The following is a 24333-nucleotide window of genomic DNA, read 5'->3' as shown; positions in this document are numbered from 1 at the left end:
ATAACAGTCTGTATCAATATAACATGACATCTGCCTTTCAGGGACCTTTGCTACGAGATGTCTGTGACACAGATGTCTGTGACACAGATCTGTCTGTGACTGCACAGAGAGACTTGCTAATACAAAGAGCTGTGCAAAGAGAGGGAGAGCCCAAATTATTACCAGGATTTGAACTGTTTCAGTTGAAAGCATTGAGCTATCAAAAATACTGATGTACTTTTTCACATAACAGATGCATGCAATCATATGTGATTTTTTTTCTTCAAAGCAATAACATTCACTTCTTTAAGATACTACTTATCTGGGAAAAGATACAAACAAACTTTCAAAATTCTTTGGAAATGCATGCAGTCCTTTTTCCCACTAGTACAGGATGGTGTCTAGATTGCAGTTTATTCTTTACAGCAAAATGAAGAGAAAGCCAAAAGACTAGGATGTGTTTTCAAAAAGTCAGAATTGGGCCCTACAAGTGCCCAACCAAATTAATGCAGCATTCAATAGAGTTAATTTACTATGTCATCCAGCTGCTCCTGGAAATGCTGTGATTACCTTAGTGAAAACGTTCTCTGTGTGTGCCTCATTGACACTACTTGAACACCACCCCTTGAAATTTCACACACATGCAGTCAGCCCTTGTCACAGTGGAAATGCTCTGGCTGAGTGTGGAGCAAAGGATTTATCTACTTCAGTTTACTTAACAGAGAAACATTTGTACTTGTTGCCTGATAAAAATGATTTGTGCATTCTCAGTTTTATTGTCAGCTGAATCAAAGCACAGCAGTTCTCTGCAACCAGCTGGAAACTGTGGAAATATTCAGACTAAATAAAGATTTGGTTTATAGTCTAGCTCTTTATAAGGTGGAGAAAATCAGTTTTCAGCTGGCTGTCTAGACTTTGTAAATTTACATTCCACTATCCTTTATTGGGGGATTTTCAGTTCACAGTTTATCTGAAAAGTAATATATCCTAAAAATGAAAAGCAGATTGAATCAGATTATAATGTCATGTAACCCATCACAGAGCCTGAATCATTATTATTTGGTGATCACTATCAGTAACACTGATACACAGAAAACAACATGTCAGTGTTTTATGTAGTTTTCTGTAATATTAATTTCCAGCTCACTTGTGAATACAGAAAAAATGAAAAAGAAAATTATTGCCTCACTTTTACTCAAATATTTTGGGGAAGATTTTAGAATAATTTCAGCTTCTTTAATAAATGACAATGGGAAAAACTCAATTTAAAAACAAACATTAAAAATCACTCTGCTACTTCTCGGTTGACTGAAAGAGCACTTCAGTTCCAATGTGCCCAGGACAGCTCCAGAAATGCAGAATGCTCCTTCTCCGGGTCTCAGCCCATCACTGGCATATTTGTTGACTGTCCCAGCCACTTGGATGGTTTTATCTTGTCAACTACTCCCTGCTGCAAATGTAGCTCCACACAAGCTCAGTGGCACAAATTATTCTGTCTCATAAGAGCACTTTCCGTGCTCCATGTTTTGGCTCCTGTAGCCTGGCACAAAGGCATTGGCAGAGAGCAGAAGATGCCTGCAGCTGCTGGCTGTGGTTACGTGTGGGGTGGGGATCTTACCATCCACTGAAAAGTAAACCAGGATATTTTACACAGAGTAACCCTTTATAAAAGCTACAGCAGGATTTAAATGGCCACTTTATCCCTATTGATCCCATACTGAAAATAGGAACTCTTATCAGTCAGACACATCTATGTATACACACACACAGCTGAAAGGTAACAGTAGCTGCTGCACAACTCTTTTTTGTTTATTTGGGAAGTGCAGAAACAAAGGTTGGATCTAGGTTATCTTGTGCTGTTAAAAACCTTAATTTGGAGTTAAGAAATTATGCTGGGAGCTCACTGAATCTTACGGTGGCCACCAGAAAGTCTTTTCACTGTCAAGTGCTACTTTTTGAAAAGCTGAAATTATTATGGAAAGCATCTTTATTGTTCAATACTTCTTCCACCAAAATGGTACATAAAAATGTAAATTTCAAGAAATAATTCACTGCTTTAAATATTTATGGACACAGTTGGTTAAACTGCCATAAAGGCACTCAAATGTTTCAAGCACTTCCAGCTGTCATTGTATTTCAATATTTAAAGATATGCATTTTTCTTATTTATTTCACCTGAATCTCAGATTTTTCCATTTAAAGTATAAGATGGTTAAAATCTCTTATGAAGTACATATTTTACAAGTAACTGGCATGTACAATCTCCCCTCTAGGAAAGGTCCCCTAATAGCTGTGCACTAGGCAAGGCTGGCACATGAGCTGTGGCACTAGAAAACCTGGAAGTGCTGAGGGAAGTGAGAAAAAAACGGAGCCCATTGTAACTTGGACCTAAGAAAACTGAAATTACAGCTACAGAAACATCTTACCTAAAAAGCTATCATTCAAATGAGTATAACTCTGCAGCCAGTCTGCCACTCTGCTCTTAAACACAAATTAATTTCAGGTCCAGGTGGCTTCTTTGTGCCATGCTAAGTGATAAATGGCAGAACCTTGGGGTTTTGGGGAAAGAAAGAAAGCAATTGTCTTAAGGAACTTAAATAGAGGATTGCTCTCTGCCATCTCCCTCAGCTGTGAGCTGAAATGTATAAACTAATCCATACATTATTAATTTATTCTTTTTTTTCTTTGTGTTTGTTATAAACCTAAATAAATAATATATCACTCTAGGCAGAATTCACATACTGGGGAAAGCAAATGGTCTAAAATTCAGTATTCCCATTCAGGTGCAAAGCAAAGTCATTTGGGATGGGGTTTAGATGTGAGCCAGAGCTCCCGATCTCCTCCAGCCTCGACATATCAGACCTCACCTCATCCGGCCGCAAGGCGGGTGTGGCCCTGGCTGAGGGAGCAGGAGCACAGAGCACCCCAAGTGCACACCTGGACGGGTGCAGATGCAGGATTAGACTGCAGCCAGCACATGTGTTTGATGGCCAGAGCAACCTGAGACGTGCCGCAGGCACAGCTCCACCAGTGTCCCTTCTGCCACTGCTGGCACCGCGGCAGCCTGCACCCATCTGACTGAGCACGTCCACAGGCACTGCATGTAGAGCCTTTCATACTGAGCCTTTCAGAGAACTGCAGAGTTTCTTCTTTCTGCACCCCAGGGCTTTTTATTTACCTTTATTACACATTTAAGAATTAGAGCCGCCTCTTAATGGACTTCCTGATGTGTGGTGCTTTGTCTGATTTGCACAGCTGTAAATTTATCCCAACCTCTCCCAAAGAAAAATAACCAGCTATTAAAACCACATGCAAGAAACATGGATGATGCTTAGTGTTTCAAAAAAAAAACCAAACAAAACAAAGAGCATATCATACTGTCAGTGAAACCCATATCCTCATTTTTATTAACTATAGTGGTTTGTCTATTCTGACTTCATCCGCTTGCTAATTAAGCAGAAGTTTGCTTTGCATATCAATTTTTAATACCCCTTTTTTACAGTTAAGTGAGAGTTGCAGCAGCCAGCTTGTTCAATTAAAAGCAGTTCTGACCTAGTTCCATGTAAAATCAATAGAAAGCCTGAAAGAGTCTCACAAACCATCTAACATTTAGGAAGAAATGGCTGAACTGCTTCTTGGTGTTCATGGAGCACATGTTTTTGTGAGCAGTATGGGGCTTTTTTCTGTTTTATGTGGTGAAATCCAGTGGAGATCACATCTGCCTGCTACACACAGCAAAGGGAGAAGAGAGATTACTGAGAAAAATGCATTTGGTTGATTTTCTGTGGCTGTCCCAAACCTGATAAGTGTGCAATCCTGGTTAGGAAAACAAGATAGGAAAAGAAAAAGCCACAATACCACTAACTGAAAACTAATAAAAGAAGGGATAGATTTATACTAAAATATTTATACCATATATTTATCAACCAAAGCTTTAGAATAAAAATATTCAATGAAAATTATGAAAGTTATGATCTGGTTGAAAAAATAGAATAGAATTCTTTAAGTTTCAATAAACTTCATCTGGCAGCATTAGTCCCTTAAAACATGAGGTTTTAAAAATTCACCATTGTAAGACATACTCAACACTGCTTGATGTCCTATGGTAAGTGGAAAAATCCTCTTGTATATTGATTGAAATAAAGGAAAACCTTTTTTTACTATTGAGTAAGGAGAGACATTTTCCATCCCTGGAAGTGTTCAAAATATGTGTGGATATGGCACTTGAGGACACGGTTTAGTGGTGAACATGGTGGTTGTGCTGGGCTGACAGTTGTAACTAATGATCTTAGAGGTCTGTTCCAATCTTAATTCTGTGATTCTATGATTGGTCCAAGATGACCATATTTTGGCATATATTACAGAAGTGATGACAATCACCTGTTTCTAACAGGGCCATCATTATTTCTTAATTATTTACTCTGTGCTTGATCTTTTAAGTGTGCCTATTCTGCTGTAAATCACATCACAGCCCCATTATCTGACTGAAGAGGCCACATCTGGAAGATATGCACTGTACAGATATGCTATTAAAGCAAATAAAAGTAGTGTCCTGGGACTCTCAACATTATATCAAACAGCATTCTTGGCACTCTATTAACAAGTTTTATACTTAATTCAGACTAGTCACAATTACATAATTAAGCAGAACACTTTATTCTCTGACATTCACTGCATTTTTCTTTTTTATCATTTTCCTTTCAGAGCTTGGAATGCTGGAAATTGGTGACTTGCACTTAGAAAAACCTCAACAGAAACCTGTGTCCTCTGGTGCCTTTTTGGGCAAAAACCTAATTACAGAAAGTCAAAGGGAATTCTGTTATTGACTTCAACAGAGCAAGGGTTTTCCTTCCAGCAGTTATTAGCTGGGGCTAGCCAGCCATGCTGATTCCTATGAATGTATGGAATAGCTGATCATGGGAAGCTGCACCCCGATCTGCTGATAATCCAGGCTGTGCTTTCAATTAAAAAACCAAATGTGTGCACATATATTTCATACTCGTAGGTGGGTATGAACAAGGTCTACGACTGTTTGCAGCAAATAGGATTTAAGTAGGAGAAGGAAGAAGCCTAGTTTGAAAAGTCTGAGTGTGCCAGGCTTGTGAATTAGCCTTGGACTAATTAGCAACATGCATTACACACAAGCACAGACTTCCATGCCCACCCTAAACTCCATAATGACCAAAGAAAACACTGTTAATGAAACCTGTAATGAAACTGTGGAAATCACTAGCTGTAAAAGGTGGCCCAACTGTTACATGGCATTTGATTTGAAGGGATGGCACCTACTCTTACTTAAAAGCTTTCCTTCTCAGCCCTGTTCATTCCACCTCACACTCATTCTGTTATTCAGGTTCTTAAAATACCCTTGATCTTTGGATGAGGACACGATGGTTTGAGGGGCCTGCACACATCCTAGCACAGTATGACAAGAAAGCAGAAGTCAAGAGTGAGCCAAAGAGCTGAAGTATAGAGAAATTTCAAGAAAAATATTTTTGTAGGAAGTTCATGACCTTATGTTTCAAAGCTTCACTTCAAAAACATCAATCTTTCATGGAAGTCCTGACTATATTAAACTTGTCAACACTCTTCTGTCAAGTTTTCTGCTGGAAAACAGCCTTTGAACTATTTCAGGAGTTTGAACGTAAGGTTTTTCCATTATCTGAACACTTTAATTTCTTCTAAAGTGTACGTTTTTATCCAGATTCAGTAGTAAATATTAGTCAGAAAATGAAGATACAGTGAAGGATATGGATTGTGGAAACTGGGGACAGAAACCCTCCCTTTCATATGTGCACATAAAAATATCAATTTCAAAGTTGAAGTGAAAATGGCTTTCTTTCCTGGCTATTTTGTCTCTGGTTTAACTAGCTTTATGAAAAACATTTTTATAAATGCATTTTTCTTTATTGGTTTCATTAATGAATTAGAAAATTTTCCTTTTATTATTAGAACACACATGCCAATTGCACAGCTCTCCTTTTATGCAGCATGTTACCTGCAAAAGGGAATCCTGACACTTCCTGAGCACTGACTTCATCTGAATTCTGCTCTGTTTTACAGAGCCAGGCACACACACACTAACATTGCTGTGTAACCTCTGTGCCAAGCCCAGCTGGGTCAGGATCCCAGGCAATTTTTGCTCTGCAAGTAAATGCTTAAGATTCCTCCCTGTTACAGGATAAAACCTTCATGTCGTTCTGGCTTTCTATGCCTTTTGACAGAATTAATTATTTTAGGCCCTCCCCACTTTCTAGTTAGAGGTTTCATTTTGTGAACTGGTTTTATTCTTGCTAGAAAAGCAACTGTGAAGCCATGCCAGCACAGACTTCCGATATTGAGGAAATAAGTAGAATTGCAGATGGTCTTGTAACAGCTCTGGCTGATGTCTGTGCCTGCAAGGCCTTACTATTATTTTCTTCACAAGTAGGCTGAGACGCTACTGTGGCTGGCACAAGGCTGTCTGTCTGTGTTACAGCACATACAAACTACATAAAAATTAGACAAACATTGCTGGAGCAGTAAATTAGCTACAGATTTCCTAGAAGAAGGTACTTTTTGAATCATGAATTCAAATTCACACACAAAAATAAAGTAATTGCCATCTTCAGCAAAATTAAACACACAGTTTCTCTCTTTCAGATGAGTAGTTACAAGAACAATGGTTCTCCTTACTCCTTCTTAAATGCCAGATAAAGTGCTAATTGCATGTTACTGTTTTAACAGTAAAATAATTATTAGGGATGGATAATTCTGTTCAGAGGAGTGAAAGGAACGTGAACCTTCACATAAAATTGAATGTAAAGGAACCTGATTTTTTAATATGCATGATTATCCTCACAATTATTTCCTCAATGTTCCTGTACTTTTCACCTTATCTATACCTAGCATGTTTGTACACCCCAGCAATTAGTTTGATATTTGAATCATTTACATGTATAACCTAAATAAAACTACTTCCAACACTTTGATTTATCTTGTTACTGATAGAGTCTTGGAAGGTTAGAGGAAATTTCAGGGGAAGCAGATCTACTTTTCCTCCATTAAGAGCCTAAGACTCTTTATCAGAATATTATCCCTTCTCCCAGGCAACTAATGAGAGCAAATGAGGAAATGGCCTCAAACTGCACCAGGAGAACTTCAGGTTGGACATCAGGAAGAACTTCTTCACTGAGAGAGTTGTCAAGAATTGGAACAGACTGCCCACAGCAGTGATGGAGTCACCATCCCTGGAAGGGTTCAGGAGGTGACAGTCTATGCTTTGCTTTGCAAGGTGGTGTTTGGTCAAAGGTTGAACCTCATCTGGAAGGTCTTTTCCAACCTCGGTGATTCTATGGGTAGATTAGATAATACACTGACAGAAATGTGCAGCATATCATGCGTTCATTCACTACTCAGCATTTATATTATTCACTGCAACTTTCTAGAAACCAAAGTACAGAGTGGTTTTGCAGGGAATAGCAACCTAAGACAAGGAGAGGACCCTCTTGTAGTAATTTATAATTGGATTCCCTAAAGTATATCTTATCTATACCTTCAGGGACATTTGGATTGGGTCTTTAATGATGGGGTTTAAAGAAATGAGCTTGCTCAGGCAGTAATCAAATGAGTAGTGCAAAAAAGTGTGTTTTTTAAAAATGTATTTATAAATTTTAAAATGTATATATAAACCACTTAGCCCAAGATAGTATTGTTTGTTACACAGATCAGTAAGGTAAAAGCATCTTAAGAAATATAAAGAGGAGAAAAAGCAGTCAGAAATATTGGACGTTTTTGGAACTGAGGGAATCAACCTTGTTCCTTCCTTTACTCCCCACAGAGTTCCCACCATCTTCTCTTAAATCACAGAGATTCTAGAGCTGTGTCACTGTAAAAACAGATAAGGCATTTATTTAAACTTTTTCCCTTGTAAAGATGCAATAACAGCAGCTCAAGAAATCATTGAATAGGTTTTCAGATCATAAGCTGGCGTGCAAAAGAATTTAACAGTGACCTCAAGCAGCTCCCCTAGCTATGATGTAGATATTCCAGTTACTCAGAAAAAAAATACAAGTTTTGTTTGCAAAACTTTTTTTTTTTTCTCTCATGATTAATTTTGAGGAAACTGTTATGAACGTCTCTGAAACTTGTATAGTATTTCACCATCCTAAAGTTCACAGTCCTTGGTGGTGGTGGTGGTGGTGGTGTGGTCTGAGTGGTTTTGTTACTTTTCCTAACCAACACTGGGATCTCCATCTCTGTGATTTGGTTAAGCAAAGAAACTTAAATACTATCTCTATACACTTGCCTGTGGAAAATGTCAAATGGGGTTCAAAGTGCTTTATGAACACTGTTCTTAAAAATAAACACAGACCTTCCTACTAATTATCTCTAGTTTTACTTTAGGACTTAACAAACAAAAATGTGCTAGAACCCAAACGCAAAGAAAATCTGACTCTTAACTCAGAAAAAGATGAATTTCCAGGTCCAGTGCTTGGTTATAAAGAGAAGTTCTGAAAGAGCTGGCAGCTTGTGCTCTCAAGCCACTGGCACTGCCAGCCCAGCCAGCTTCATCCGATGTGTCTGCGCCAACTTCCTGAGTGGAGGCTACATAAATAACCCTGCACCATTCTATTAAATCACAGTAGTTCCATTCCTATTCTCCTTTTTTATTTTTTCCTTAGTTCTTTCACAATAGGACCTGATACCCCACAGTGACACCACATCCCCTGAAAAAAACACAGTGGGAAATTTTAAGAAAATGTATTTAGCAGTTTTGTTGAAGCCAATCTATGCTTCTGGAAAACATCACTAGATTAAACATTTCTTGCCATTAAGATTGAGCACCTATAAATTGGTCATAAATTGTGTGGTCCTGCTTGAAACAGAAAGGCAATAAACTCTCAAATTCAGCATCCTGCTGTATCCCTGCACCATTTTGAATACAAGCTGTTCTAGTCACCAAGGACACATTTATTTTCTTGAAGCCAGAGACACAGATGGTATAAACTGGAGTACCTCTCCCTATTTCAAATAAAAAGCGGTGATTTATAAATGTTGAGGATTTGGTCTAAAGGTCAAGATATTTCTCTGGCTTAGAAAGCTCTGTTCAGGGGAGTGGGGAAAATCAATGGCACTTAAAACTGAGAACCTATTATCATTATCCACGTCCTTAAGTGCAGCACATGCTCCTTTGCTTGTTTACAACACAGTGAAGTGGGTGCCAGTAAGTGAATTTAAGGTATTTTTCACCCTCTATTTTTAACAACTTTCAGATATCTCACATCTTACTGTACATTAAACCTAAAGAGAATATGTCTTTTTCATTTCTTTACCTGAAACCATCTTTTACTTGAAATATAACAGAGAGAGAATAGCTTTACCTCTTTTTCTTTTCTACCCCTTACAAGTTTATTTCTTCTTCAGAAAAAGAAATTGTATCAAGCAGTCAAGTAATATAAACAGAAGGAATAAATAAATCTGTATACATCAATCAGAGACAGCAGCTGTTTCCAGAAAAACCTGAGCAATTATTTATGAAATTATGTCTTCTTGAATGCTTCTGCATACCCTCAGAATCCCGGGAGGGCCTGATGTCCTGATGAGCCTAAATTGCTGAATTAGAAGGGGAGACAATGCCATGGTACCAATTAGCAAAAGTATTGCATATCATCTCAAAATGATTGTTTTCTGTTTTAATAACTGTGTCTAACAAAGACATTCCTTCATTCTAAGTATGGAGGAACCTCCCACCATCAGTGACTTGAACGACTAAATGCCCTTAAAATGGCCATACTCACTTTTGTGTGAAAGCAGCAAGACAACAAACACATAGCATGCATTTCAATCAAGGAACAGGTGTCCATTGATTTATCCATTGGAAACAAGTTCTTAAACCTGACATTACCCCTGATGCCAAGAAAGGATGGAATTGCTGGAGTGCAATGCAAAATGGGGCAGTGATGGTGGAGCTGTGGCATGGAATTATCAAACAGGGATGTGCAAGGTGCCACAGGGCTGCTGTGGGTGCTTCTGCACATTTCCCCTTTGTACCTTTGCTTTGCAGCTCACTCCTTCCCCCTCAGAGTAAACAAGCCCATGTGAAATGTTTTCCTGCCTTTTGTGGGCTTAGCTGAAAGACCTTACTGACACATTATGATTTTTCTTTCCAATTATTATCTGTGATTGCTAATTGGGGAACACATGTTAGCTTTCACAAGAGTCTCCAGCTGGCTGGATTAGCTGATCCAGCCAAAATACTTAGTCCAGTGCACACCTTCCTTTGCTAGGGATCTAAGGACTATTGAGGAAGGACAACAGCAGGCATGGCTGAAGGAGCACTCAAGACCACTGAACTGCAAAGTGAATCTTGTTTTTTCCCAGAAATTTGGCTCCTGAAGGATGCTGACTACGTGTGGTCATCCCTATGTGTACACTTCAGGCATTTTCAGTGCTGTCCCACAACATGGCGCAGTGCTGTCCCACAACAAGTCCCCAAGAGACTTGTCCCTTAGGGAAGGACAGAGCTGTAGAGGCCCAAGTGACCCTGGCAGGCCAGGAAGATCATGACCTTTGTGGATGCAGGTGTCCACAGCTCTTGCCCCAAATATGCACTCACAAGTGAGCACCTGAAGAAGTATTTCTGATGCTGCAACTCCTTGGCTTGCTGATATCTTTGTAGATCAGAATAGATGCAGCAACATAGCCCTCTTGGGGTTTAACTAAATGGAATTAAGTGTGGTAAAATCATATCCTTCCAGGAGTGGATGAGTGTCATTCTCTTCAAAGCTCAGGTTTTCTTTACCTTTTCCTCTGGCACTTTCCCCTGCTCCCACTGAGTGTTTGCTTTCAGATCTACTTTCAGGACTGTTAAATGAGATGTGCCTGTTTTGATCACCTCATTTAATCCCACACATATCAGGGCTCATCAGATTACATTATATTAGGGAAATAGATGCTTCTCTGGTGATGGAGAAGTCAGTACACCTCTGGCTCAAAGGTTCAGAAATAACTTCAGTTATGCAGTATTATTTCTGAAAAGCTGTTGCTGTCTCATTAAACTGAATATAACATTCATACTACATAGAATCGCTTGCTACAATGCAGAAAAGGGGCAGAGAATTAGGCTGACATCCCTTTAGATAAAAGTATGGAAAAAAAATTAACCTAGAGGTTATAAATACAGTAGGCATTCAAATTTTAGTCTCTAATGCTGACTCAGCTTTGCAGAAGTTCAGAAATAGATTTAATGAAATATCTATAATGGGTTTTATGGCCAGCCTCATCTTGCAGACAAGCTTTTCCTCCTCAGAACACCAGAGGATGAGCAGGTATACAAATGAGAAGGTATGCACACAATGCCATCCCAATCCCACCCTCCTTACTCTGTTAGAAATACATAAACTGAAATCCTGCCCTGTGTCCCTCATTCTGGACTTAATTCATGAAGATAGAGGTTAAATGGGCCCACGTGGGATGAATTTTCACTTGATGCATCTCGCAAACTCTGTTCTCCATCACACTGTTCTATCTAACAAGAAACCCAAAGCTGACTGAGAAACATAGAATGGCCTAGGTTAGAAGGGACCTTAAAGATCATCTAGTTTCAACCTCCCTGCCATGGGCAGAGATGTCATTTACTAGATCACTTTGCTCAGGGCCCCATCCTATCTGGCCTTGAACATTGACAGGAATGGGACATCCAATACTTCTCTGGGATTTCTAGCTTCCTGGAAAGCAGCAGCAACATTAAAAAAAAAAAAAAAAAAGGAAGAAAAACAAAATAAACAAAAAACCCCACCAAAACACAAACAAACAAAATTTTCTACTCTAAGTCTCAGCTGCCTGAAATCAGCCTGAGCTCTCTTTTAACTGAGCTCCTTCAGCTCCTCTCCTCACACTATTTTATATGTTTAGATTCTTAATTCAGTGGGTACCAGCCAGGAACAGGAAATGTTACTAATTATCCCAATTTTCAATCACTATAACTGATTTTTCAAAGTAGCACACTCACGAATTTCCTCCCTATATGTGACTAGAAGCTGAAGAGTGAAACTCTGTGTAGGCAAAAGCCAAAGCAGCTCTGAAACCCTGCTTAGGAAAAATACCCCTGAGCTGCTGTGCATCACTTGTTTTGATCTCACACCTTGTGCCCACACAGCTGAGGTCACTGCTCTCTTGTGCAGTTCATTAGGGTAAATGTTTGCAGTAATCACTCGAAACTGGCATGAAGTTCCCAGGAAACTGTGAGGCAATGGAAACCTTAACAAATGGAAACAATCAATATACAGAAAAAAAGGCTGGTCCTGACAAGGATTTACAGGACCATCTCACAAAGAAAGCCTTGGAGCCACACACAGCCTGAAAGCCAGTGCAGTGCAGATGCACAGCAGCCTCTCTTCTGCTCTGTAGGATGTGGGGATGCCTTCAGGCACATGACTCCAGTGCTGGTTTCTCATGGAGTACAGTGTGTTTCTATGGTGCAGAAATGACAGAAGCAGCAAATACAGCTCCAGAAAATCTTAAGACCATTTCTTTCCTCTCCCTCCATAAAGCCCTCTCCACTGAAGGACACAGGTAACACAGACACTCAGCGTGCACAGTGACAACAAAAGGACTCTGTGTGGTTCCACACAGCTGGGTTGAGTGGCCATACTTAAACACCTTCCAGCTGCATCATAAAAGGGCACAGTGCAGCAGCCCAAGGACACCTGGCAGCGTTGGTACCCTTTAAACAGTTTCCCTCTGACCGCTGAGGAGTAATACTGTATTTCACAGGGGTCTGCCAAGTGTTAGGGCACACTGCCATATTACCCCACACAAAAGCAGGAAGGATTAAGGAACAGTCAATGACAATTAGTAATATCTATCTTTTCTGCTCTTTCACATTCTTCCTTCTACACCTTTCTTCAATTTTCTGTAGGGCTGTCTCCATCTTTTTGCATTTTTTTTTTCCATAATGTTCCACCAACTTTTTTTCATGTCTGATTTGGCCTTACAATTTACTTTTCTTTGTTCTTTTCTCCCCACTTTCATAATTGTGCTGTAATGTATATTTAAGATGTTAACAACATACAAGAGGGTTTTTAGAAAACAGGACAATAAGTGAGCTGCTTATAAAATCCAGATTTGCACATCACAGCTGCAGCCACTGGATGCTGAGTGTGTTAGCAATGTTTGGAGCTTCAATCAAAGATCATATCCTCAGAGGACATGGCTCTGAGGCTCCCTAGTATCACTGATTTATCCCAATTTCTCAATAATGCAAATGACCCCTAAAGAAATAAAATAGAGGGGGATAAAAATGGAAAAATGTCAGAAGAGTGAAGTAAAAAATACAGAAAAGCTAAAAGGGTAGCTTTACCTATATACTAAAGCTTTTGAGCAGAAATAGCTTTTGTGTTCCACCTCCTCATCAAAACAAAAACAAAACAAAAAAACCCAACCAACCAACCAACCAAAAAAAAACCACTCAAAAAGGACACAAATTAAAAGCCAACAAATAAATTTGTAGTTTGGACTTAGATGCCAAATTTCCACAAAATCAGTTGCAGTAACCATAAAGATGAGACAATTATCTCTGTAATTGCTGAAATATTTTCCAAATCAACTCAGCTGAACATAAAATTTAGTATTGTGCTTTTCTTTCATACTAGCATATGGTAGTGAGAACTTTAGATAAGTCACAAGGGGCAGAGTCTTGGAAGGTTCAATGAGAAAGTTGGTCGAGATGTGGTCTGAATAATTTTACATTTTAGGAGCAAATATTTTTAATTCCTAGCATGACTTTGTAAGAGTCATATACTTTCTTTTTTTCATGCTTATTATCCTCTAGATTCTGGAAGCCTTTCTGTATTCTGAGAACAAATCACCCTGAGGGGGCAGTCCCAGTTAGCCTCACTCTGTGTTTGCTTTCCCACTGCTTCAAACAAACAAACCAGAATGGTGTGAGTGCCTGAGGCTTCCAGGGTGATTTGCAGGAGCACGGTTTCTTTAACATATCAGATGAGTAGCCCAGCCTCCCCTGTCTATCACCATGTAAATCATGACTTGTAAATGTGGCAGTCTGGTCAAATGCCATGTTCAAATCTCCCAGTTTAGATTCTTTATGGTGGATCATTTCAGTATAGAATTGCAAGACATAAAATGCTGGACCTGTATGTGTTTTCTGAAAATCTTAGAGTGTCTTCTACCTCTGCAATATCTGAACACAAACCTGATTCTTGCTCAGGGCAGTAATCCCACAGGATTAAGTCATACTGTAAATACCAGACAAATTACAATCGGATTAGACGGGCAGTCTGTTCATTTACTCAACACAGCTGCACTCCAGAGTCTTTTCACCACTAGTGTCTATTTATAACATGAATGTGTTTTTCTTAAAGTGAATGATCACAATTTCAATTTCGTATCTCTCTTTTTTTTACCATTTGTGGCCAATAAGGAGCACATTTCTACTTCCTAAGGAGCAAAGAGAATGCTCCTTGAGAGACCAACAAAGCTGTTCTCGGTACAGGTCTGAAGGGCAAGATTTAGTTTAAATTTATCGGTGAACAGTCCTTTGAAAGTTTTGCATTCAATTTCAGTCAAGTAGAATATAGAAAACATATTCTGGAGATAGGTATGAGACAGCAGCACAGATATGCTGAAATTTCCCAGGATTTGCAATGGTCATGGCAGGAATTTCTCCGGGTTCCAAACTTGCTTACACTGGTGAGCATACAAACGTCACCGGGTAGATCTGGTGTAGCATGGGGTTTATAGTGGATTTCTGCTCACTTCTGAATGAGAAGAATGATTAATAATGTTCAGTATTACCTGACAGAATCTCCCTAGCACTTCACTGAAATTATTTATAAATGTCACATCACATAGCTCATAATTGTTCCCAATTACAAGAATCATCTGGCCTTTTAAACACAAACTTACTTTCATCCAGCACCCAAATCTGGTGTTACTGTATTTTTACTACTGAAATCAATTAATGAAACCCTACTGAATCATGGAGCTGAGACTTTCATAAAACAGGATTAATGACTGCAGGCCATGAAAAACTAAAGGCAAATTAAGTAAACTGCTGCACCAACTAGTATTCTCAGTATCTTGCTAACTGTATTCTCACCTTCACCTTCTGATTGCAGAGTCGTTATTCCTGATGTGCACAGAGATAAATAAGAACAATACCAAGGCTGGAGAAGTGGAGTCTGTGAGTCAGGAGGTATGTGTTGTAGGCCAACCCAACCCATTGCCACCAAGCTTCTCCATTCTTACACACAGGCATGTCCTCACTCAGCTGCAGGGGTGCGAGGCAGACAACTTTGCCCATGGAAACCCAGAGGGGGTATCCTGCTGAGCACCCTGAGCATGACCCACAGTGCTGTGACCACACTGCAATGAGTGACATAACAGAGTGGCACAAACACAACCAGAAATGCAGTGTGGAATTCACTTCCCTTCTGTAGTGATACAGCAGTCTGGAAACCAGAACACTCTCTTTTATCAGGTATAAACCAGCTCAGTTTATCATACCATATTGAATATGTTAGAGCTGTCAATAGCCACAGTATAGTGCTTACACAAACACATGATCAGCTGCTCTCCAAAGACAGCTTTTCCATTAGGCAGGTGTCAAGAATTCAAAGTCATAAACAGATTTTATTTAAGTGCAGGAGAAAGCATCCCAAGTCTGCTTTGCAGTGAGACAGGAGGTGTTAGAACGACCTTCCACTGCAAGACACCCACTGAACAGGAACATTTCTGCAACAGAGTATTTCTGCAACAGAGTATATCTGCAACAGAAATACTGGTGCCAGGTTCTGCTTTCACACATGTGACTCCTGTTGATTTCAAAAGGAGTTTCCATATTTCACTAGCTCAGAAGTACATGGCGTACATGGTGTAAACCTGAATGCATATGGAATATTGATTTTATGACACAGCATATGACAAGTCAATATTGGCTTAAGGTTTTCCTGCACAGTCTCCTTCTGTGCTTTTCTTCCTGTATGGGTTTATAGGTTATGTGCATTATAGGGCATGTTGGTTTTCAGATCAATTCACAGCACAACCTCCCAACCATCTTTCAGTCCAGATGAAAGAGATATTCCATGGCACAGCATGGAAGGAGAGGAATGGTTTACACAGAATCACAGAATCATTTAGGTTGGAAAAGACCTCCAAGATCATTGACATTAACCTTTGCCCAAGGCTTAACCAAGGTTAAGCTGGTACCTCTGGCTGCCATCATATTTTCCAGGATTTCTGGTGAAGTTAAGGGCAATCAGTGGATCTTTGCAAATAACCCTCAACAGCTACTGTTTGGTTATTTTGCCGCAAGCTGCTTAGATTGTCTTAGCATCCATCAAGAAAGAAAGCATGTGACATGGTGGGAAGATCCCAACTCCCATGGAACCTTTACAGCTGTGGAAAAATTAATGAAAACTGACTCCTTTTACAAGACCAAGCCATGAATTGTACTTCTGCAGTGCAGTATACATACTTAAAAACCTTGAAAATATAACAGTATGAAGATGAGGGCAATTTTATCAATAATAATATTTCTTTTCATTACAATAAATTTATTTAAGGAATTCAGGCTTCTGAGATATTTAATGTTTTCAAGCACTCAATTTAGTAAAATACAGTGGCAGATATTATTATACAAAGAATAATGAGGAAAAATTACATCAAGGACTTACTTTCTGCAGGTTCCTTAGATCTTCTGCCACTGGAGGATTTCCTCAGGAGACTTCGTCCTGAGGTGAAGAGGCTGGTTAGTTCCTCCAGAGGACTGGTGGGTGTCCGAGAACGGGAACTGCTCTGAGATGATGACCCGTAGGTGCTGACTGAGACACTGACCATCTTTCCTCCTTCTTGCAATGTGTTTCTGGCTGTAGAATGAGGCACTGATGGAGAGCTTCTTGAGAGACTTCCTGAATGTACAGAGTCATAAGGTGGAGGTCTTTTGAGGCTTAAGGGGGTAAGAGACCTACCCATACTGACAGGAGAAGGTGAGGCAGAGTGACTTTTAGGATAACCGTGTGGAGATTGCGTTCTGTATAAGGTAGAAGGATGAGGAGGTGAGGAGGTGTGCCCAGGGGTGCTAGCTCCATGAGATACTGTCTGGTCTTTCTCCAGTTTTTGATGGCCTGGTGTATGAGGTGGCAGTGAAGACGGAGAAGCTCCAGCTTGCTGTTTGATGTAAGACACATTTTCTAAAACGGGAAGCTTTGTGACCTCTAGTGGAGTTAGAGGAGATTCGTCAGAATTTGGGGAACACTGCACTGGTGCTGGTGGGAACACCAGAAGTGGAGGTCTGTGAGAAAGCAGGTTTGGAAATGGCGGTGGTATGTCACAAAGCAAGCCCTTGGGAGTGGATGGCACTGAAGACTTGGTGAAATCTAAGTCAGGCACTGTGGGAGTAGCACACTGAGAAGAACAAGTGTGATGGTCATATTCACATTGACATTTTGAATCTTGGCCTACATCATCAAATATAGGGTATTTCATCTCCTCGTAGACTGCTTCGCTTTGGTCATCCTCATCTTTTTTGAAGTCTCTGAGAATATTCCCAACCATTTCAATATAAACAGGCTCTTCTTCCTCTGTATCTGGAGCAGGACTGCTGACCTGCGAGAGCGAGGCATCCCTAGTGAGTGTTGTCTTCATAGGGCCATGCTTTTTGATATATGTTTCATCAAAAGATGTGCTTAGCTGTGTGTTTGGGTTTCGTTTTGGCTTAGGAGGTGGAATCTTCTTTGTGTACTCATCACTGTGAGGTCTTGGTTTGGCTGACACTGAAAACAGAACAAAACATGAACTAGTCAGAAGCCTGTAACACACTTTGTCAACTATAGGGTCTCTGTTAGAGTGTCATAATTCTGGAATGGATTTCCTGAGACCAGCTTGTTGCTGGTTTTCTCTGGTATTACATCAATAGAACACTATAAAAATATCACTCGATTCAAAACACTCCTAGACTTCCCCCAGAATGCTCTGACACTCCAGGATTAAGTAACTAGTGAGCACTTCCCTTCCTCCGAGACATCTGTTCTTTCCCAAACTCTTTGGGACAGGGGACTTTCCATTTTTAAATATTATGCTTTTCAAATATCACTGTGGGATTTTAAAGACCAAAAGAGTTTCCAATGACATAACACTGAGTGTCAAAATGAACTCCTTTTGGCTCTAAGAGAACAGTTAAGATCCTGGACAGTCATACTGGAATGACACTGATGTAACTCTGCAGTGACAAAGTGATGAATGAAGACCTTTTTATTTATAGTAACTTCTTGCATGAAGCACAATGATTGTCTCATCACTAACTGAGAAAGAAAATACTCATACAAAAACTGTAAAATCTGCTGTTGAGATAATCCTAGTGATTTATCTTGACTCTATTCTATTGTTAATGAGATTTCTGTGAAGTCAAGGAATAACAAAGTATCTCACAGATTTGGATCCTTTCCACACAGGTTACTTATAGAAACCTTGCTTTAGAAATTATAACTCGAAAGATTGAGATGAAATTCATTTGAAATGAGAGGTCAAGGGTTTCTTGGAAATTATCCTTTATGAATTAAACAATAAAGAAACTCATGCAAATTGCATTTTGTTCACTTTGCATAAAGAGCTAATAAAACATCTCATTAAATGTTAGGGTTAATAAAATGCCTCATTAAATGTTTAAGTGAAGTCAGTTTTTATCCTAAGCAGACTCAACAAACTTGTTCAGGAACAAAATTTATCACATACACTAAACCTAATTTATATTTCTAGAAGGTAGTTGATACCTCATTGGTAAGTTCCCCAGTTCAAACAGACAAACAAACACACAAAACTAAACTAGTGGCCAGGTTAGAATGGCAGCTTTCCTGCCTTTCCAAATTTTGTTGCTCCTTGTAATTCACTGCTGCATATCTGCCACTTTGAACTCAACGCTCAAAGAAATTTCCAGACACCTTCTGCTGACCCATCAGCAAACAGTCAGCAAATGTCTGACATTAAACTAGGCAGGCAGCATTCATGGAGTTGAAACCTCTTTTAGAAACAGCCTTAAACATATTACTAAAGCCAGCAGTGAGGCAGTGCTCTGCCAGCTCAAAGACAGCATTTTGAGTCTGGGAGGATGCTGGCTCAGAGCTGGAAGACACCTGCATTAAAGCGCCTTACTAACGTGATTTGGTCACTATCAGAGGAGGATTCTCTGTGTTATCACTTTGTCACACTTTTGCTTTGATCTGCTAAATAACTTCTATTCAATTCCCACAAGGCATAGCAGTAAAGGCAGATGATAAACAAGTTTTGTCCAGGAATAAGGAGCTGTGAATGTGTATGTATACAAAGAAATGAGACTACTCTTTGTCAGCAGCATTTGTTTTAGCTTAACACATAACTAAGGTACAACAGAGCAAAAAGTAAAAGAAATCTTGCCAGAATTAAAAGAAAAAAAAAGACTCAAAAAATTGTATTACACTTTCATGATGGTTCCAATTAATGTGTTCCACTTTGCAGCAGGCTAGGGACATGCCAAAGCTACCACAGATAAGGGTGTTTGGTAGCTAGATGGTTTTTCACTATGTGGGTATATCCTAATGCATTTTAAATTTGTCTTTTTAATTAACCCAAATTAATTTTCTTGACTGTATTAGGCTAGACTTCTGGGAATAAGATGTAGGCTACCAGAATCATTTGGGTTTTGCAGAAAATATTACTTGTGATGTATCTGACAGTACCAGCAGATTTTTCTTGCCTGCTTCCAGCTAAATCACAATTACATTTCTGTTTAGTCTCTTATTTGTATATTATGTTTGTATATATTCTACTAGCATAAACATGATCTCAGTCCTCTCTCCAACCTCTGTTGATCTGATTTACAACCCTGTCAAAAGCAATCTTATTCAGATTGCTGATATTAAAATGAAGACAGTCAATGAAACTGGCACAAACTGCCTATCATTTGTGAACACATACATGACCTGAACTCTAATTTAGCTGCATTTGAAAATTGTGTATTTTGTATACAAAGGCTTCTCACAGTCTTCAGTTCCCTGTGCATCACACTGCCATAACTAATGGATACCTGAGAAAGGAACATTTGCTGTTCCTCTGCTTCCTCAGATCCCTATTCCCAGTGCTGCCTTTTACATCTTCTGTGCCACAGGTGTCATGCTGAGAATGTGCTCTGTCTTACAGCCACAACCCCATTCTTTGATGTCTTTATCTGGATGAATGTTAATGATGGACAAAATAATAAAAAGCTGAGTTGCTCTCGTGCTGTGGTCATTCAAAGCTAATGCTAACTGATACTTTTTCTAAAAATAGCCAAAAGTGGTCACAAGTACTGTGTTTTTAAATTGCTAGAAAAATCATATTTTCCTCTTCCCTCATTCTATTTTCACAATTTCTATCCAACTGAAGAGGTTCTGTGACATGGTCTAAGCCTTTCCTTAGGCACTGGAGATCCCATATACAACATCCACAGGTTATTACATTACAAATGAGGAAATGAGAAATGCCAAGGAAAAACGATTGACATTCTGCCATCTGGTCTTGTATTTTTGCATGGGTTGAAATTAAGTACCACAGTGACACACAGAGCCTCATCTGCCATTGCATGATATGTAGCATTAGCCTAGAATATATTGGTGACATTAGCAACAAAAAGGTCAAATGACCCAGTCTTGCTGTATGAGACAGTAAAACATGACAAGGTGACTTATTTTCCATTTGCTATCTAAAGCATTTTTCCTCTGCTGTAGTTTATTTTACTAAACCATCTATTTCCAGGAGGTGATGTGTTACTGAGATCTTTTTCCCTTCTTGACAAATTGGACTTTTCAAACTGAAATTTTAAACTCAATTGTTTTAAATATTTACGAACTTTAAAAGGTAAAAAGGTACTTCCTATATGCTTCCTCATGCACAGAGCATGAACATTTTCTGCTATAAGACTTCCTAGAGAAAATACACAGGCAAATGGATAGAGTAAATAACAAAGAAAGCTTTTTCATCATTACTGGGAACAGAGGAACTGTTCACACCTACTGGGAACTCCCTCAGCTGCAGGAGGACATTCAGGAGGCAAACTGAATTATCTTTAAGATGGCTAAGGTGTAAGACACTTACAGTTATTTAACAAAGGTTTCTACTCTGAAACACAGCTCCATGGCAAGGGCTGAACTCTACAGCACACCTGCTAATGGAACATGGATCATGAACTACCACTTCCGCCCAGAATAACAGGGAAAAGTAACGGAAATCCTGCAGCTAAACAGAGCTGTGTAAGCCTAATGAAAGGAGCAGGGAGTATTTGTGCAGTTCTTATGTTACCAACATTTGTCAGGGATAGATGTGCATGAATGCAGAAGCCCTGGCAAGATCCCACACCCAATGAAAGGAAATTATTTGGCAATCTCCAGAGAGGAACAGGCAAGATTGCTTAAAGTACTTGACATTTATCAGGCAGAAAAAGCATTCGGTGCCTGCTGGGAACATAAACTTCTATGAAAAGCAAGGCGCTGGCATATTAGTGATACACATACTGCCGTGTTGTCTGCTCTAAACATGGAGTAATTAAGTGCTTTTCAACATGAATTACTATGTCCTTGATGAAAGTGTTGCCAGTAACTTGTGTTGAGACTATGACACTTGTACATCAGAGCACACAGGTCCTGATCCAAAGCTAAGTAGAAGAAACAAAAGTGAGAACTGTTTCTTTCTCCGCCAGGTGCAACTTCCCTCAAACATCCATCTCAAAGTGCACCACAAACCTCTTGTGAGTGCTTCTGTTACAGGCACACACAAACACAAGGCAGCACCAGGCCTGTGAGGAGTCTGAGCACGTGGGAGGTTGCTCAGAAAATGATGCTCAGCACCTGCTCCATGGTCCTTTGTCCCCACCGGAGCTGCCCCAGCTGCGGGAGCTTGGAACACTGTGCCAGCACCTCCTTGTTTGCATCAGAACCACCCAAACTACCACAGCTGATAAACTGGGGGCACAATGACCCTTGCAAACACAAGTGAACTCCCCAGAATTCCCACTGCTTGGGCAGGAACTCTCCATGTTTAGTAGGGCACTCCTTCCAAGCAATCATCTGGCTCTAACAAACTTCAAGGGGAACAAGAGATGTAGCTCTAGTAACTCCAGTTCTCATCTCGAAGCAAGAAGCACATTGCTTAAAATAGCCTCATGGAAGCCCTACTGAAGAAGGAGAACATGACATTTTTGAAATTAGATATTTGTAGCGCAAAGGTTACGCATAACTTTCAGACATACCAAGATAATCTGCCATTCATAGCTAGTTTTGGAAATACAGAATGCTTCTGTTATTATCCTTCTGAAGTATTTTTTTATTCTTTAAGGAGAGACTGAAATATGAAAAGGTGTTGTCAGATTGTTGTTTCTTATTTGCTCATGGTATAAGGAGTGAAGCATCTAAAAATTAAAATTAATTTTGTCATTTTATATTGTCCTTTGGGTATTTTCCAGCTTTTGCATTTCACAGACCAATCCAGTGAATTGTGCTGTTTACTGTAACAAAGAGAATAAAACCACACGTAACAGGAAAATTCCTCCCTTTCAATTTCTGCAAGAGGCTATAGACTCAAAGGAGGAATGATTTGGGGCCTAAATTTTTTTTAAATTCTTAAAAATGTGACTTTAAATGCAGAAGGAATTAATCTTGCTTTATTTTGGGGAGTACCTCTATCAAAAAGATAGAGGGATTGAAATAGAATTTCTTTAATTAAACCCTGAACGTGCTGGATACGGAATCATAGATGCACAGATTCTGATTTAGATCACATAGTTATAAGGGAACATCCAGCTCTAGGGTAGCACAGAGCCTATACATATTATGTGCAAGTTCAAGACTATGAACAAGCAGTTCGTTTCATTAAAGCCAGTGGGGTTACTCAGAGTCGCACAGGATCTTAAGTGCATTTGTGCACTAGTGCTTATATTGGGTCAGATTTCATTATCTCTGTAGATGAAGTTTGAATATTCTTAGTGCAACTGAATTTAAAAAGGCACAGTCCTCTGAACTGTGCAAAAGATCGGCACTCAGGAGACCTGAGTTTAATTCATCTCTTTTCACAGGCCACAAGGCCTCACCTGCCATTTTACCCCTTAATACCACTTTTCAATATTTCTCTTTTGCCAGGTTAGGATCTAAGGTTTTTTACACGAGGGTTTAATTTTAATTTGTTTATATCAAAACTTGCACAAGGCTTCCTATCATTGGAAAGGAACAGTAGAAAACAAAAAAAAAAAATTAAATATAGTTATTGCAGTGTTGAACATGCATCTTTTCTTCTCCAAGAATATTTGAAGGCAAATGTTCCTACACTGTGAATAGCCATAAAATATACACTCAAAGATGCATCTTAACAAGTGATTATTGAAACATGATCAATAGTTTGAAGTAATATCAGAGAATGTATTTCTCTCAAGAAAAAAACTGGCTCTCAAAACAGCATCGTCCTCACGGACACAAGGCCTTTCCCTGCAGGTTACCTCCTCCTTTCCTAAAAGATGCTCTAAAAGAAGGGAAGCACATGGAAGGAATAAAAGAACCATCTGATTAATTCAAACGGGCAATAGGTGGTTTTAGCACAATGGTTTCAAGCAATACATATTTCTTCGCACTCCTGAATCTATTAGCTCTTACTGGAAATTATTTGGGCATTTAAAAAGGACAAAACTACACAGAAAATGAAAGGACTAAAAGTCAGTGTCATAAAATAATACTGACGTGCCACTTGTATGTCTCAAGGCTATGATTAAGGAGACTTCCTCAAAAGTATTCAGGTCCCTTTATTTTTGGCTACAACTTCTTTTGGCTTTTAAAATGATTGATTTCTGCTCTAATTCAAAGTGGTGGAGAGCTAGTGGCTCTAGGAGTGATACTACAGAATTAAACCTCAGTACAACAGAGCAGAATCGGGGCCTGCAGTTAAATCCTGTTCTGCATTACTCCAGCAGTACAACCACTGCAGCTGACAGGCACTGTGGTTGGAGACATTCTGCTCCCAGGGTCAGCTCAGGGCTGTGTATCTGGGCCACAAAACTGAATTCCCAGCCCCAACACCACAGGCCTTTACATTCTGTGTATGCCAGGCTTGCCATACCTTCCTGGGACTCACAAAAGCCAGCCTAGAGCACAGTGCCTTGCTGCCAGAGCCTCCTCCCAGCACAGCAGGGGCTGCCAGTCCTTTGCTCTGCAGCACCAGGACAAAGGCAGACCCAGAGGTGCCAGGATATGTCAAAACCTTTGGAGTATCAGCATGGTGCAGAGACTCCCTACCCAAACTGCCTCATTCCAGAGCAGACTGACTTCCAGGTTTTCTCCTTCACAGCCCTCGCTTCTCTGTACA

The 24333-nt window shown here is 39.6% G+C and overlaps 1 protein-coding gene across 7 annotated transcripts in view; it reads right to left on the bottom strand.

The window, feature by feature from the left end:
- The window catches only part of NYAP2 (neuronal tyrosine-phosphorylated phosphoinositide-3-kinase adaptor 2), a 136429-nt gene that overhangs the window by 10939 nt on the left and 101157 nt on the right, over positions 1-24333 (bottom strand). For 6 of the 7 annotated variants that reach the window (XM_069024560.1, XM_069024563.1, XM_069024564.1 and 3 more), the window contains one exon: positions 16656-17753. In XM_069024560.1, the coding sequence (XP_068880661.1) occupies positions 16656-17753 (1098 nt within the window). Of the gene's footprint in view, positions 1-7682; positions 7847-16655; positions 17754-24333 lie in introns of those variants that run through there. The other variant, XM_069024568.1, reaches the window with a different exon arrangement.

Source organism: Aphelocoma coerulescens, chromosome 9 (assembly GCF_041296385.1).
Source record: "Aphelocoma coerulescens isolate FSJ_1873_10779 chromosome 9, UR_Acoe_1.0, whole genome shotgun sequence".
NCBI classification, from domain to species: domain Eukaryota; kingdom Metazoa; phylum Chordata; class Aves; order Passeriformes; family Corvidae; genus Aphelocoma; species Aphelocoma coerulescens.
This window is presented reverse-complemented; position numbering and strand designations above follow the sequence as displayed.